General features: G+C 42.3%; 1 protein-coding gene across 1 annotated transcript in view; it reads left to right on the forward strand.

Annotated features, from left to right (window-relative positions):
* The first annotated feature begins 651 nt into the window (after window positions 1-651).
* Window positions 652-16157, forward strand: part of anos1 (anosmin 1) — a 40458-nt gene continuing 24952 nt past the window's right edge. The window contains exons 1-2 of the mRNA XM_080903265.1: window positions 652-926; window positions 6413-6460. Of these exons, the coding sequence (XP_080759391.1) occupies window positions 735-926; window positions 6413-6460 (240 nt within the window). The 5' untranslated portion in view covers window positions 652-734. The remainder of the gene's footprint in view (window positions 927-6412; window positions 6461-16157) is intronic.

The raw sequence follows: 16157 nt of genomic DNA on the forward strand, positions 1-16157 counted from the left end.
GACTGCTAAATTAAAACAGAAACCCTGCATTTCAAACTGGAGCTTTAAAGACTTGGGAACATTCAATGATTCTGGGAGATTAAGTCAAGATATCCTGGCCTCAAGCTTGAGTCTTGATCATTTTCCTTTTAATATGCCTCTTATCCAGTGTAGCGATAGATCTAAAACCGCTTAAATACTTTAATTAATTGTGTTTGGCTTTAAAACTTGTAGATTTGTTCTTATTATACAAAAAATATAATCAGATCAGCTGTCGTACACTTCGACTACTGGTCAGAACTACAGATAGAATATAGATCTGTCATAGACTAGGAATCCAAAGCTATGTCCAGTACAAAAATACTTAGGTAGATGGAAGGCGGTGGATTATGCTGATTAAATAGACAACAGTTTCCATAACATCTCTTGTCTGTTGTTTATTTATTGATTGCTCTGCCCATTCCAAGTTTTGATTGCAGAGTATGACTTCTACTCAAGCCCTTCCTCCTCCTTTGGAGGCCTGCTCCCTAAAACAAACAGCCTTTGCTTTGGACAGAGTGAAGGACTATGCAGCAGTCTACCTGTTTTAACGCTCCTCGTGCCTGTCAGTCACCGCGGGATCCTCCAATAGCAGGGCTCGTGAGCCGTTGACTCCTCCCCAGTGTATAATTGAAGTTTCCTTAGTTTCTTCGCCGGAGCCTGCACGCAGTGTTGTCCGATCCGCGGAGGGGATTAAATGCAGAGCAGCAGGGACAATGTTTTCCAGGAGCCTGAACGTGTGTGTGACCCTGTGTTTGTGGATTACGGCGCTAACGAGCCCGGGGAGTGTGTCTGCGAGGAAGCAGGACGACTCTTTCTTCACTGCCAGTATTTATCGAGCAAGATGCGCCTCGAGATGCCTCAGTCTGCACATCACTCGCATCTCTGCGTTTTTCAAGCACTCCCAGGTATGAGCATGTGTTCACGGGAACTCCTGACAATATGCGGGGAATCAGAAGCGAATGCGATGCCGTGCCGCTGCATGAATGGGAAGATGTGCCGGTCGATGATTTCCACACAGCCTAAGTCAAACCTGTTTATCCTGAGCCCATTGTGAGAAGGCTGGAGCAGGTCACTAATGAAGCCCGTGTAGTTCATTAGTTTGGTGCTCTGTTAGGAACAATCACTGTCACCAAACAACCCTGTCACAAATTTGGAGATTGAGCTTCACATTAATTATGACAGCTTTGCTTCCTTACAAAGTTGCTATATACAGAGTGTGGCTGTCTGTGTGTATGTGTGTGAACGTGTGGAGTGGGAGGCTTTAAGCTATATCAAGCCTAATTAACCCATCTCAGTGTTTTGAGACAGAGACATTATGAATGCCTCTCAGTTGAGCCAGCTTCCATTCATTACTTGCTAATTACTGGAAAATGAGATACCTCTCACTCATTTGAAATGTACTTGCTGCTGTTTCTTTATGTAGTGGGTAACTTTTCTCTTACCTTGCGTTTGGAGACTTTTGACATTGATTGTCCCACCAGCAAGCGTGCTGTGACCCCGAGAGCGTTTGAAGCTCCTATATAAAATAGATGTATGCTTTGGATGATTTGGCATGTGGTGTCAGAAGTTGTTTTTCACCCTCCACCGGACACACTGTTCTCTCCCAGGACTCCAGAGAAAAGAGCTGGTCACTGATCCCTCTCCCCTCTGCTCCTTTTCACCAGCTATCTGTCTGCTGACGGCCTTTATATTCACTTCATTTGCATTTGCAAGGCATGTCTTTCTCAAGGTGCATTAATGAATCCCTGATTGTCAGGAAACATTCTGGGGCGAGGTAAATTTGTAATTAGGTCTAATGACTCAGCAAAGCCCATTGCTTTATTTCTTTGGTACCAATTACTTTTACACTGAAAGCACTTATTGATTTGGTGTAGTAATGCAGGTCCGTGGGACACAGACCTTCTGCAGTTAATTCAAAGGAATTGTATTAAGGGATAACAAGGCTGATGGATGAAGTGTCTTTATTCCAATGAAAAATCCCACGCGGATGGAAAGTAGGAGACCCAGTTTGTATTTCTTAAAGTGCAACTTGGCAAATAGTGTCAGGGATTAATTTAGAGAATATACAGTGTGTTGCAGCCCTAGGTTGCAAAGTTGGGGGGATTAAATTAGTGACCAGCCAGGAGGCCAAATAACTGATGGAGTCTCACCTCTAATGAACAGCTAACAGTCAGTATAATTGACTGCAGAGCCTCAGAGTCTGGGGCGCTCTTCAGTGAGGGGAAGATGAGAGGAAGGTGTTTGTCTAAAGAGAGGGCCGTTTTGTGGTTGGTGATAAGCAAGGGTGCTGGAGCAAGCTTGTGGGTCTAAGAATAGACGGCAATTGTTGATAATTTGCACGAACTGTCTTATGCACTGTTTTCTCAACAGTCCTTTTATGTGAGGATGGGGGGTCTGGTCAGCTGCAAAAACATGCCCTGCCAATCCCCATCCCCCACCCCCAACCTCTACCCTCCTGGCCCTGCCAATAATTGCCAGCATCACACCTCATAGGCATGCAGAGGATATATACATCGGGCTACCAAGTGCTGCTCCAAGGAGGTCACCTTCCTGCTAAATGCTGGTGCCCAATTGTGCTAAATGTGATAAGCTCTAATGTAATGTTGCCACAACAGTGGGGCATGCTCAGTCAGCACAACCCACAGGTGGATCTGCTTCCTCTGCCAGATCTTATTACAGCAACGGCAGCTTGGAGCTCCACTCCAAGGATCGACACGACAGACCTATTAATTCATCTCGGACATCCTTCAGGGGTCATTTAATACTCAGTGGGGAAAACCAAGACATGCAAGCCTTTCCATTTTAATGGAAATGAAAGACCTTGGCTGCATGTCAAACGTTTGCCTCCTGTTTCTTAATATTTTACTGTGTCTTCTCAATATCTGGTAATCTATATGGGCTGCTTATTTTGGTTAAGGTACAAGATACAAATTTTCCTCTTAACACATTTTGCAGCTGGAATTTAAGACTGGAATGATACTTGGAGAATTTAGATGTTATTACAGATGTTATGAACACCCACGCGTCTTTCCTTTCTTTATGTGGCTGAATCAGAATGCAAATCAGAGACTTTGTTTTAATTGCCCCAGTTCTGAATTAGTGTGAAATGGAAACAAGCATAGAGTTGCTGAGTTAGGAAACCCATGGGTTGTCAGATTTATAGCATCACTAGATTTATTGATGCAATAGTATTTCTAAATAGAGATTTATCGGCATTTTACTCCACTTTTGGGGAACTTGTCACCCTAGTACAATAGACAGAGGGGAACACCCAACCATAAATATTAGCCTCGGACACTTTAAAATATTAAGAGCGAGCTGGGAGCCCCGTGCAATAATGTATTCTGAAAGCATCAGCCTTGTAGTGGATTATTTATGTGGGGACCTGTGAAGCCAAAAACAAGGTGTGTCCATGAGGTCTTGTTATTACATTCGGAGCAATAAAAATCTAACATCTTAAATTCAGTCATTCATCGCTTGTGTGCTGCATAGTAAAGTCTAAGCATCTTGCCTGAGAGGTTTGTGTTTTAAGTGAAGGCAAGAAAAAAACATTGCTGAGTGGTTTTTCCATGTCCCCTTGTTTTCGCCTTTGATATTAAATAACCTGCGGTGGAATCAAACCTCAGCCAGTGCTCGTCTCATGTGTGGAGTTTTTCATTAGTGAAGACAGCGGATGAATAAGGGGTCTATGTAGCTTGGCCTCACCTCTCTCCATAAATGCTTTTAAACCATGACAGTCATGTCTGTAAATCTCAGCCCAGAGTGCTGCTACACCCTGAGCTACCTCATTTGACAAATAAGCCTCATTCCTAAGTGGAGACAACTTTACACTAGTGTTGCTTTACCTTTCTGAAACACCCTTTAATGTTAACACTGAACACACACTGAACGCATTAGCTCACTTTCAGAGTGTCTGACAAATTATTCATATAATGTGAATAATTAATGGGCAGAATGACCACAGCCCTCACACCCACTCGAGTCGAAGCCTAAATCTCAGGCTCCTATATTTTGCTGCTGCGTATGTTCCCTTAAGGAGAAGTTATTTTGGTGATGCTTGACGACTCCTGAGATGTCAAAGGACACAGAGAGAGATCGTGGTCTGTCCTTTGAAGTCCAGTCTCCAGTTGAGATGGCTTGAAAAGTACGGGGACCTGTAGACCAGCTGGATTAAATGCAATTTGAAAATGTGATTAGTGGGAACCGCAATGCTTTTAATCCAAATCAGACGCCCATAGGAGACAAAGATTTCCAGTTTCAAAAGCTGGATTGGACTTATCAAAGATCAAAAGGCCTTTGTACATGTTCGTCTCAGTTTGTCTAGACAATGCAACACGCCCTTGCCCACCTGCTTTAATTCTCAACTGACAATGCCCATAGTGTATCTTTGTGATAAATACCCTGTTTACATGCCTCATCTAGTCACTCCGCTGTCATCAACAAAGCATGGTTCACCTTCGTGCGTTTGTGCGCCACTGTCTGGTCTTCTCACACAGGAGAATATCTGGAAAGAATTCATTCACTTGAGTCCTTGACAGTCCTCAGGACTGCATAATGTTCAGACTGCAGAGGAATGTCATGGTGAGTCAGAGGGATGAAGTCCTGACCTATAATTATTCCCCCGTTGGTCCCTGAAATGGTGGGGTCAGGCCTGGACAGCTGGGGCAACATCCTGCTGAGCCTCTCTGCTACGGGGATGCTGTCACAAAGCAAAATTAGCTCCTATGTGGATCTGGCTCTGTCTCCATTGATGGATGGGTAAAGAAAGGTGTCAAAAACAGGATTGATGATTTAGGACATGGCCTTGAGTTGTGACAAACTGTATAAATTATCTGGAGGCATTGCCTGCCAGTGTAAATGTCAAAGTTTTATTGATGTGGTGACACTGACGGGGTTTGTTTGCTGGGATTGATGTTTAAAAACCACGTCAAAGTCTTCAGAAAACCTGCTGGTGCACACTAAATTTGAGCCAATTAACTCCCATTTTTTTACTTCACATGGTAACAAAATTAAACTATTCCAAGTGTCCTTAGTACTTTTTCATCCTTATCTGAATAGTTTTTTTTTTTCAAGAGATTCTCTGAAGACATGACTGTTCAATCATGGCCTCCTTTGAAGCCTTTTCAACCATTATCCTTGACACAAAAAGCAAAGCACCTACTGGTACTGGATGTCAAATTAAAGCCTTTAATGATAAGTTCTCAATGTCTCATGGGAAATTTCTTCTGGATTACATTGTGAGAAAATGCTTTGAACTTGACATTGAACTTAAGCAGACCTTTTGCCTGCAGACCCCTAAAGTTTGGCTTTATCTAACTGCTTCATTTCTTCCACAGGGATGCAAAGGGAACATCCAAAACTCAAGGCCAGATTTAAGTCAATGACTACACATTCCAGAAATGTAACTCTATAAACAGAGTCTCCACTGAGAATACTCTCACGATAATCTGTCATTGATCTTAAGTCTAGGAAATAATCAATGGTCAGATGATTATTTATAATGTCACAGGTGATTAAGCCAACTGATGTTGCAGTTCCCGTGTGTGCTACACAACTTTACAGCTTCTTCGAGTTGAGCTGTAAGGGAGTTACGGTTACGAACCAACCAAAAACGTAAATCCAGATGAATACGTCATTTGCATCTGCTGAATGTGGAAATGTATGAAACATTGTCATGTCAGTTTATAAGGCGAGGACATGTCAATGTTGCTTTGCAAGTGTGCAGAAAATCAGCTGTTGCTGATCTGTCTTTCGCCATAATCACCAGGTCATTTATGCTAAAGCTCGAGCCTTCCTCTTGGTATCCAACCAAAATAATGTTCGCAGAGAAAAACAGCATAATTCCCAGTCCTTGTGGAATAAGGGAAATGGCTTGAAAAAGTCATTTACCTCCACTAGTCCTCCACTTGATAGTCCTCTGCATTCACACATCGAAGCTTTACAAAAACACGGCTCTATTAGGACCAAATGTTTACCTTGTCGGAGTGCCGAAGGTGGCACTTCGACCGCAATTAGAGCAAATTGGCTATATCTGCGGTCTGTGCAGGAGTGCTGACATTAGTTCCTCCTTCCGTGACCTCTGAGATGTCTGTTGAGAGATCAAACAAATTCACAGAAAAGCTGGGGTCACCATGCTCTGCTGAAACTGACCAGAGGTTTGCCCTCACCTTAGTGTGGTGACCCTGCTTTCCTGCTTGGGCTGCATGCACTCAGCACACAAAGCTGAGTTAACATTATTGTTAATCAAAAAGGCCTTGGCCACCGCGGACGTATATTGTGAGAGGGAGAAGAAAGGGTCAAAGTTGCACATTGACTTGATGAATTGGTTATTATAAATGTTCTTTCAGCAGTATGTCTGATGACTGATGATGTTTTTCCTTCTTTTCAACAGAATAATGGATCCTTGGTGTGGTGCCAGAATCACAAGCAGTGCTCCAAGGTAACACCGTTTCATTTCTTCCATGAGTGAGACGCATGCTACATACATGCCTCGTTATCAAAGAATAATACAACATAAAGTGTGCGAGTCACGACAGGACTAGTTTTGTCATGCCTGCGGGATTCACAAGCTGTTGACATAGACTGTCATGAGATAAAAACCATAGTTGATTGCTCCTGCTTTCATAGATACCCATTTGCTCTTGTAATTGGAATACAATTAAAGAAGATCTGAAGAGATTAAAGGTGTGTCAATTTATGAAAGCAGAGCGTGATTGTTTTTTTCTTTCTGCTGTCATTTGGAGTTTCACTCGGATGCATTAAAGTATGTCTCCCGCAGGGCTTGTTTGAGTTCTGTGCCCTGTCCCAAAGAAGGTTGATACAAAGCCTGTGTTGACAGCTCCTCTGAAAAGATGGTGCTGACATATTCTATCAGACTCTCCTGGAGATGTTGACAAGGTCCTCAGAGATGCGCTGTATAGACTGTGGACAGAGAACATGATGGGGCTGAACTAAGGAGGATGTGCTAGCGGAGGTCCAAGTAGAAATGCTTGGAAATGCTTTTGGTATCTGTCAAATGCTCTCATTTCCCGCGCGCAGGCATTGAAACCAAGATCCAGCAATGTTAGACCTCTTTGAATCAAAATAGGGCATACACAACACGCATATTTGCAAGACGACAGGTTTTCCTTTCATGAAGCATCAGATGTTTCTTTTTTTTCTCTTTTTCTTCACTTATATGTCCGCCTTATATGTCAAGGTAGCTTGGTGAGGACAAATTCGATAACTTTTCCTCGCATGCCTTTATCAGTCTGCAGTTAAAGAGGAATGCATGCTGAGAATTTGTGTAAAACGCATTATTACAATGACTGTGATTAATTGAAAACTCATTATAATACAGAGCGGCGGCGGTTATTTGTGCTTACTTAATGTGGCTTCATGTGGAGTACTTATTAATCCCAATCAGTGTCTAGTATCAACAGCCTTGCAAAGTGAAATTCCCTTTTTTGAATTTCAAATCGTTTCTCGAGCAATTTGAATTTGTCTTGGATAAAGCCGAGCTATTGCAACAGTGCTTTGTCATGTGTTCTGTACGGGTTGTTTCACTTGTCCTATTTATCACGCACTTAAAGCACATTCTTCTTCACTGTTAACACCACTAAATCTGTACTAATTTGGGGGTGAAATGTCATTGTATAGTGCTCCCCCAGTTCCAACACGGGCACGGCCTTTCTGTTTGGAGTTTGCATGGTCTCCCGAGAGCTCAGGTTTCTCCTGCCATCGAAAACACGCCAGGTTAATGCTGCTCTGACTGTCCTTTCCTGCAAAAAGTCGCACATCCTCTTTGAATAAAGTAGTCAAATTACATTAGTTATATTAGTGAGTACAGTCTGAAGCTTGTGTGTGATCCAAGTTCGTTCTAAAATGTAATGTGTGATTAAGAAAATATGTCATTTATTTTATTTTAAAACTTTGGTGACATTTTGCTTCAGTCCAGCAGGCGAATCTTCTTTGTTTTCACCATAATGCTGTGAAACTTGTTCCTCTCCTTTCCACTGCGATAGTCAACAACAGCTCTTGGCACCAGCCATCCCTCAGTAATTCAGAGTTTTATGTTTGGAAAAAAAAAAAGAAAAAAGAAATAAAAAAGCTTTTGCTGGCTGCAAGTCTAAGACAGCATAGTGTTTTCATAATCAACCAGCCAACATTGCTGAAACTCTGCAAATATCCCAAAAAACTCTGTAATGAACTTCTTGGTCTCCCCGCTGTAACAAACATGCCAGTTAGCACTTCTTTATCCTACTTGTAGACTGTAAATACACGAGGCTGGATTTGATGTAAGCCCTTAAAAATAATGATATGTTTGTGTTGCTGTTCTACAGCTGTGATGCTCTGCTACTTTCAGTTTCAAGGGCTCTCCAAATCGAATTAATTAAATTCTAGGCTTCAATTCAGCCGTTCAGGGTGCGGGCCAGGGCATGGTGCTTAAGTTTAATTTGCACCAAGAAGTCAATATTTTGGTAGCAAACATCACCACACTTCACATCCACATCAATGGCTCGAGTGTGCTCTCAGGGCCTGTGTTTAGCGTGTCAAAACAGAGAGCTATTGTGGCCACTCTGACAATTGCACCAAATGGGCCCATGCTGTACAGTGGTTCCCCGTGAATAGCTCTACAGCCGCTGATTAGCCTCTTCACTTCATGAACAGCTCACAGTCAAACAGAGAAGACAAAGGCAACAGCTTCGGGGGGAGTGCGTTAGGGCAGAAGGCCTGTCCACCCTGGAGAACGGTTAAAGAGCCACTGAGAGCTCCCTGCCTGTGAAGGAAATGCAAGGAAGGGCTGCCTAATAGTTTAGACAAAGATGCTGTGCCCTGTCCATCTGTTTGCGTTTTAGGAAATCAAAGCCTCCTGTTTCCATTTGTGATGAGAAAGTCATCCCGGTCATCTCGTATGCAGTGTCCAGAGTTGGCCCTGCTCTCAGTTTCCCCCATTGTAATGGTAATTAACCTGCTTGCCCTCTCTTCAGAGCCGAGCGAGGTGGCATTTGAAGAGCTGGGGAGTCATTATCATGCCACAACAGTGGGCCAGCAGACAAAGTCTATTCAGCAGGGGAATGCCAGGGAAGTAGACGGCAAGCAGTTGTAGGAGCTATTGTCATTTTGTTTCCCTACTGTTAGAGCTCACCTCTTGAGAAGTTTGACTGTATTCCCTAAAAGTTTAAAAAAAAAAGAAAAAAAAAACACTCCAGGGTGTTCTCTCTTTTTTTTCTTCTTCTGGTGGGGCAAAGAAAATATATTTTGTGTGCCCACAGCATGGGAGAGCATGCAGAAGAAGCCAAGAAGCTTTCCATGTTCAGAGCGTAGCTGATATTTGCAGGGTGTGCTTCCCTGTGGGTGTGATCCAGGCTCCACATCAAATGCTAGGATAGACTTAAGGCAACTAAATGTCTGCAAGAAAGCTGTGCGCTTCATTACTCAAACTTCTATCAGGGAAGGATGAGAAGAAAGGGCATACTCTATATGCCTAGATAGGTTGGCCTGCAGTAATTCACTGAAAGGCGCCAATCAGAATAACTCCTCAGGAGGAAAGTGGGCTATTTTTCCCTTTTCCCTCCATTTAGGATGATATTTAAATTCCATCTTTAAAAATTCCATCCTTTATCGGGGAGATGTTGACTCAGTCCTGCATTTTTCTGTGAGCCAATCATAGCCCCATATTTACTTGTTCTTTTTTTTTTTTTTCCAGAGTGAAATGAACCTATAAAATAGATCCCAAAGTCTCACCTTATTATTGTTTCCTGGTTCCAGTTCATCTTAATTGAAGCACTAAATGCATATTCATCAGAAAAGTGTCACTTTCACTTGAAGCTTTTCTTGGTGGTTAGGACATTTTGAGGTGCACTGAAATGATGTAATACAATGGGTAAGGGTTAGCAGTTTTACAGCTGGGCATGGCTGGGATTGTTAGGTGCTTAAACAGACTTCAAAGCACCTTTTGGTCATGTTGAGGCCAGACATTCATCGCACTTCCCCGTGTTAGTCACATTACCAGCACCGACACCTCAAAGCAAGCCAGGCTAGAAATCAATCTGTCAAGTAGACTGTGTCTGGATTGCCCGCCAGCGTACGTGTAAGCAGAGTGTAATTTTTTTTCCCGAAACAGCCCTAGCCAGTCTGACTTAATTCACTTTCCCATTTCACGTAGTCATATGTGACCCGAGTGTTCAATTTTGAGAGATCATGTAAAAAGACAGCCATGTATTTTGCCTCCCCCCCCCCCCCCCCCCCCCCCCTTGTATTTTATGTAGTTTGAGGCAGTGTGAGTGTCTGTGTGTGGGTGGTAGAGGAGTGTGAAGCAAGGCTGGTCAGTCCCAGCAGGAAGGACCTGATCTGGACATGGTTGTTAAGTTTCATTGGTTAACGGGGGGGTCGCTTCATTGGCTGCTATCTGTGGAGCTCATTATTCACATGGTGGGTGGCAGGGAATGAAAACCCCCACAGAAAAAAAAAAAGAAACACCAAAGACGTGGCCACAGGAGAGGAGGCAAAGAGGCTGCGAGGCTTGCAGTTGAGACTTTTTCAGCAGTGAAAGCTCAATCCAGAGCTCGTCTTTGCAATCCTGTCTGCTCAGCATCTGAGTGATGAGTGCGCCAGGAAATACTTCAGGAAAAAAATATGCTCGCTATCTTATACCTGTCTATTTTTATTGATCCCGCAGAGCATAAGGGGCCTTTTTATTTATTTTTCCTAAAGATAATCAAAGTTTCACAGATAGCCTGATTTCCCATGTTCTCCCTGTCAGAAAGGATTTAATTCTCTTGAAGGATTAATGTAATCAAAGCTGCAGTGAAATCCTCTTTTAGCAATAATGACCAGTCACACTGAGACAATCTGCCATCATCCAAGTGTGTATTTTCAATCTGAGGACGTATTGGCTGAACATCACAGATTACAGCGTACTTATCACATTAACTTTGCCATCATTTCCTTTCCTAAGATCACGTGTTAAGAGGTGCTGTAGCAAGAATTAATTCGGTGGTTGTTGTTTGTATTTTCGTTTCCAGACCGATCGTGCCAACAGTCGCCTTGGTGAAAGAAAGATTAGAATTTAAGAATCTTTAAGCTGATGTACTTAGTAGATGGGGGCTTATCAATTTATTCCAGCTGCACTCAAAGCTGCTACATCCCGCAGATAAACCCCACACTGAGTGCTGTGTGTGATGGTTTCAGAACGATTGAAAAGCAGGGCCTCGATGACCGATGTATCTCTTAACCTTCTGACTTGGAGATGACTACTTCAGCAAAGTAGATTATACTTCAGCTTTTCCAGTCTGAACTTGCATCAGAGATGTAGAGAAAGTCAATTTTTTTTTTTTTTGTCTTTTGTTTGCTCTCCACAGCTGTATACTTTATCTTACGTACTCAACATGCCCAGGTTTGCCCTCTGTTTGTGAAGTCTTTGCACTGCTTTTTGAATTGCATGTAAAAGAAAATTCAGTCATCACATCAAGCAAAGAGAATGCATTATATCACTACTTTTTTTTTTTTTTTTTTTTGTCTGCATGTTATTTCTCAATCTGGATGTGTTGCAATTCAAAGATGCCGATAATGCTGAGGGGCTGTTTAGTGAACACTAGAGAGGGCAAGTAGGATTAGTGAATTTAAAGTGTGTCTGAAACTCAAATAAACAACTGGAGATAGTGGTGGAATGTGACTGGAGCATGGGATTAAGACGGCTTTCCTCCCCTCTATGGCATGTTGTGTTTTACATGTTGTTGGCCTACATTGGCACAGAATCTCCAGGTCTGGTCTCATTTGATTTGAGATGAAGCAGGAAGGGATTAAGACTGCTTGAGTGGTCATTTTATGAAACAACCCAGCAGAGCTAATGCCTTTTGACTTGTTTACCATGTCCTCGGTCTACAATGGCAGAAATTCATTTTTCATCCCATGCATGGTAAGCAGGAGTTCACTGTTGCCGCCATAAATCAACCGTGTGAACAGTCTGAATAAATGGCTTTGCCGATGAGGAAGTGTTTTTATCGTGCGATCCCGCTTTCAACTCTGCTTCTATACGTCTGTCATCAACACATTATGCATGATTGTTTGGGTGTAAGTACAGTATATCATGCATTGGGCAGATCTGACATGCTTTTCAGAAAACCGTGGAGAGGGTTTGGCTTTCCCATGCCATGTCACAGCAAAAGCTCATGGCGGCCTCTTTATCACCAATCTGACCCCACATGATGGATACATCCTGTTGAGTCTAATTGTCATGAAATGTAAACTGAGCTCAGAAGTAGGTGATAACTGAAGGTCTGGTTACAGCCACTGTAATTTTGACTCCTGTCACTGCAGAACATAACGTGAGACGCCCGTGGACCCGTAAGAAAAGGAGCCCTTTAAAGGGCAGTGGGGCATTGGTGTGTTTGTGTGTCTGGGTGAAACTTCAGAGTCATTAAGTATTAAGTGAACTCCTATTGCATTCCACAGTAGACAAAGCACAATTCTGGCAAAGCTGTGCGGGCTTTTTTTGCTCATAAATAAGGCAGGCACCTCTGATTGTGGGGTAAATGTATAATTCATGCATTGCCCCCCCTTCCCAACTCCTCCTCTTTTCCTTCTCACTTTCTGCCAAGCTATTGCTATTCAGCTCTTTGTTGTCTGCGCCCTCAACTGCATTTAAATTAATAATTAAAGTGATCCTCAAAGAATGTCTGTGACACCACCTGCTAGCTCACTCAACGTCTCTGAGCCTGGTTTGACAAACAAAATAGAAAGTCTCAAATCGCATAAATTCAGTTTCACCCCACTGGACCTGGAAAACAACATTGTTTTAGTTGGTTGTATTGAAGAGGGAATTATGACACTTTAAATGCTCGCAGAATATGTCCCGCACAAGGCTGAAAAACACACGGACAGTTGGAAAATATGTCATTATTTGTTTAAGAGAAATTTGAAGAAGCCTTTGCAAATCCTAGTCTCAATCACTTAATAGAGTTGTCACATCGTATACTTATGACTGATGGTTTGTTGTGATAGTGGAAAATACCACATTTCCATGTGGTATGGATGCGCCTGAAGATAGATGGAGGAGGGCAGACAGCTACCAGTTTGTTGGAATCATAGATTACCTGGTTTGGAACAAATGAAGTGCAGAAGCACTAAACATGCCATCATTTTTGTCTTTCCTGACTATAGTAATTCTCCAAGGACACTGCTAGCCCTGTGGGTTTCCTGTTTGTTTGCAGAGGTTTATGTAATCGTGGAACAAAACACCTCACAGTAACTGCTACAGCATAGTTTTCTTTCTTTCTTTCTTTCCCCAAAAATAACAGGCCAAAACTTCATATGAATAAAAAATGCACTTCCATCCCAGCAAATAGCTTTTCTGTTGCCTCCGAAACAATAAAACCAACATAAATCTTACAGCCCTAAATAGAATTAGTGGCATTTACGTAAGCAAGCTCCTGCTTATGGGGGAAAAAGAAAATTGTGAGGCTGTATAGAGTTGCAATCTCACATCTCAAGTCAGCACACTGAATCTTTTTGATCTACACGATCCACCCACTGTCTGCGCAGCACACACCTGTGCTAATTTACGGCGGTGCAGAAATTAAATACGCGATATCTCATGGACTATAAGGTCACATTAGGTTGAGGAAATGGCGTGTCTAGACTTCATAACAGCTCAGGACGAGGATATCTTCTTCCTGATTTACTCGCTGTATTTTTACAGTCGCTTTGAAACATAATGGCACGTCAGAGATATATTGGAAGGCTTTACTAGTGTATTATTTTACAGTCCATCAGATCACAGCTCGTGCGCTTGATGAAATATGTTTTAACCTGGTTAACGTGTAATGTGAATCTCGCTGTTGCTCTCTCTCTGTCTCGCTTACTGTTATTTTTTTAATTTTTATTTTTATAGATTTTGGATTAGACTGAAGCTCATTTTTAAAGCAGTTTAACGGAGGGTCAATGTTAGAGAAAACAGGAAAACCCTTAAGAGTAATGGTCTTTACTGTGAGAAATAGTGATGCTCAGACAGAGTATGCCAAGTCATGCTTGCTGTCATGTAGAGACATTTGAAAATATTTATATGTTAAGATTTTTCTTCTTGGAAAGAGGTTTTGAGGTTTGTTAGCTTCAGCAGGCCGCATGTGAACATTTTGAAGCACTATTTTGTAATTTTGAGCAAACTAAAAATCTTTTTGGTTTAGAAGGTTTGGTCTAGAACACCAAATACAGTTAACTATGCAGAAATATTATGACACCACAAACACAGTCTAGTTCAGTAACTTACGTTCAGTAACAAACTTCAGTTGCTAAAGTTAAATGTGCATTCCCCGACTGGTTGGCGAGTGCTGGAGGCTTCTGGCTGACACTAGATGAAATCAGTTGCCAAGATCTAGCTGCACCAAAAACCTCCTATTTATCGGTTTTGTCACTAGCAGATTGCAACCAACACCTGTAGTTTGCATGGAAAATGCTAACTTGTCTGCAAATACTGGCCAATATGCTGTGTATATCTCCTGATGTGGTGACACAAACTGTAAATGGAGGATCTTTTCCTGCAAATTGCATGTTTAAAAGGCACGATTCTGTTTCCAGGTTGTGTCGAACTTTTTAAGGTTTCACTTCTGCTCAGCAAGTAGTTTGCAGTCATGTTGTCGTCTTTCATGCAAACTGCGAGTAGCCATTGCAATCTCTCCCTCACCAAAGCAATTCCAAGGAGCTTCTCAGTGCAGCACCACACACCTCTTTACACCTAGTCAGTGCCAGCAGCCTCTGGCAACCAGTTGCCAACCAGTCTGGGAATACATGTTTCCCTAGTGAGTGCTAGTTTCAGGTTGGTTGCTGACCAGTCTCTAGGCCTGTGTGACTGGGACCTTAGCTCAGGTGAAGCCTAGCAGAGAGCTAACGTCTGTAACTATCTGTGTCAACATAGAGCTGTCACTCAGAGTGGCCACTTCCTTAAATGTGAGACTTAGAAATATATTTAAATGGATGAAAAAATCACATAGTTATGTAGGGGGAAATCTGCAACAGAGATTATTTTGTTGTTGTTATTGTTGTACCAGGCTCTAATGCTTTTTATTTCTCCTTTAAAGCTGATCATGTTAAAATGGGAGTCGGTGAGGATTGACTCACTTTTGAAGCCAGCTTCAAGTGGCCGTTTGAAGAACTGCAGGCTTCAGCACTTTTGTGTTGTCTGTATTTTTTAGCGCTGGAGGCTGCCACTCAGCTTCGCCCTTCCTCCAACTTGATTAAAATAGTTTTTTTTATAGATCTAGAGAAGAATTTTCAGCCGTATACCAAGATTGTATAAAAAGTAAGAATGTGATCCAAGCTGCATAATGTCACTTGAGGCCTGCTCTTTTTGTCTCTTGATTGACATTTGTTTAATGACTTTTTTTTCCGTATCGGTGCAGTTGCCTTAGAGCTGGCACAAAAAGTGTCAGTTACACTGTGCTTGGTTACAAACACTGCTAGGAAAACACACAAAGATGAACCCAGACAAAAGCTGGAGGCAAGTAAAAGTTCAGTGGCCATGTTTGCATAAGATCTCTTACATAATTTAAAAAAAAAGCTAATTCTTTGTCAACACTGCAGTGCGAGTGTCATGTTTTCTCATGTTTCTACTTTGGAGAGATTTTTGGAAAACATTGATGTGAACATTGTGGCTTAGTTCAGATGGATGGCCAAAAATGAGTTTTCGAATTTATCAGGTCTTACCTGGCCCTTAGAGTGAGAGGGAGAGAATGAAAAGCTGAGAAAGAGAATTGAGAGGAGATATAACAATTTAGGAGAATCTGAGCAAGTTGGGGGGGGGGGGGTGACAGCTGAATAAAAGTGAAATAGAGTGAGTGAAGAGATGGAGTACGTGCCTGTTTCGCTAGAGGAGAGAGCAAACCCAGCAACTTACTCCTGGATGGGTCGATAGATATGAGCCGGGAGCTGCTGGAATAATTGAATACAGTCATTGGGAGTGTGAAAAGCACCAGGGCAGCAAAAAATAGCCATAACTCAATGAGATTGGAGGTGAGATTTACAGTGTGTGTGTGTGTGTGTGTGTGATCAACAACAAAGATTCCACCATATCTGAGTCAACCAGAGCAGGTAAAAAAAAAGCTGTGGCTTCATCCCAAGGAGCAGCAAAGGCACCTTGTAAATATTTGTTGGCAGCACTC

Source organism: Rhamphochromis sp. 'chilingali' (assembly GCF_963969265.1).
Source record: "Rhamphochromis sp. 'chilingali' genome assembly, chromosome: 14".
NCBI lineage: Eukaryota > Metazoa > Chordata > Actinopteri > Cichliformes > Cichlidae > Rhamphochromis > Rhamphochromis sp. 'chilingali'.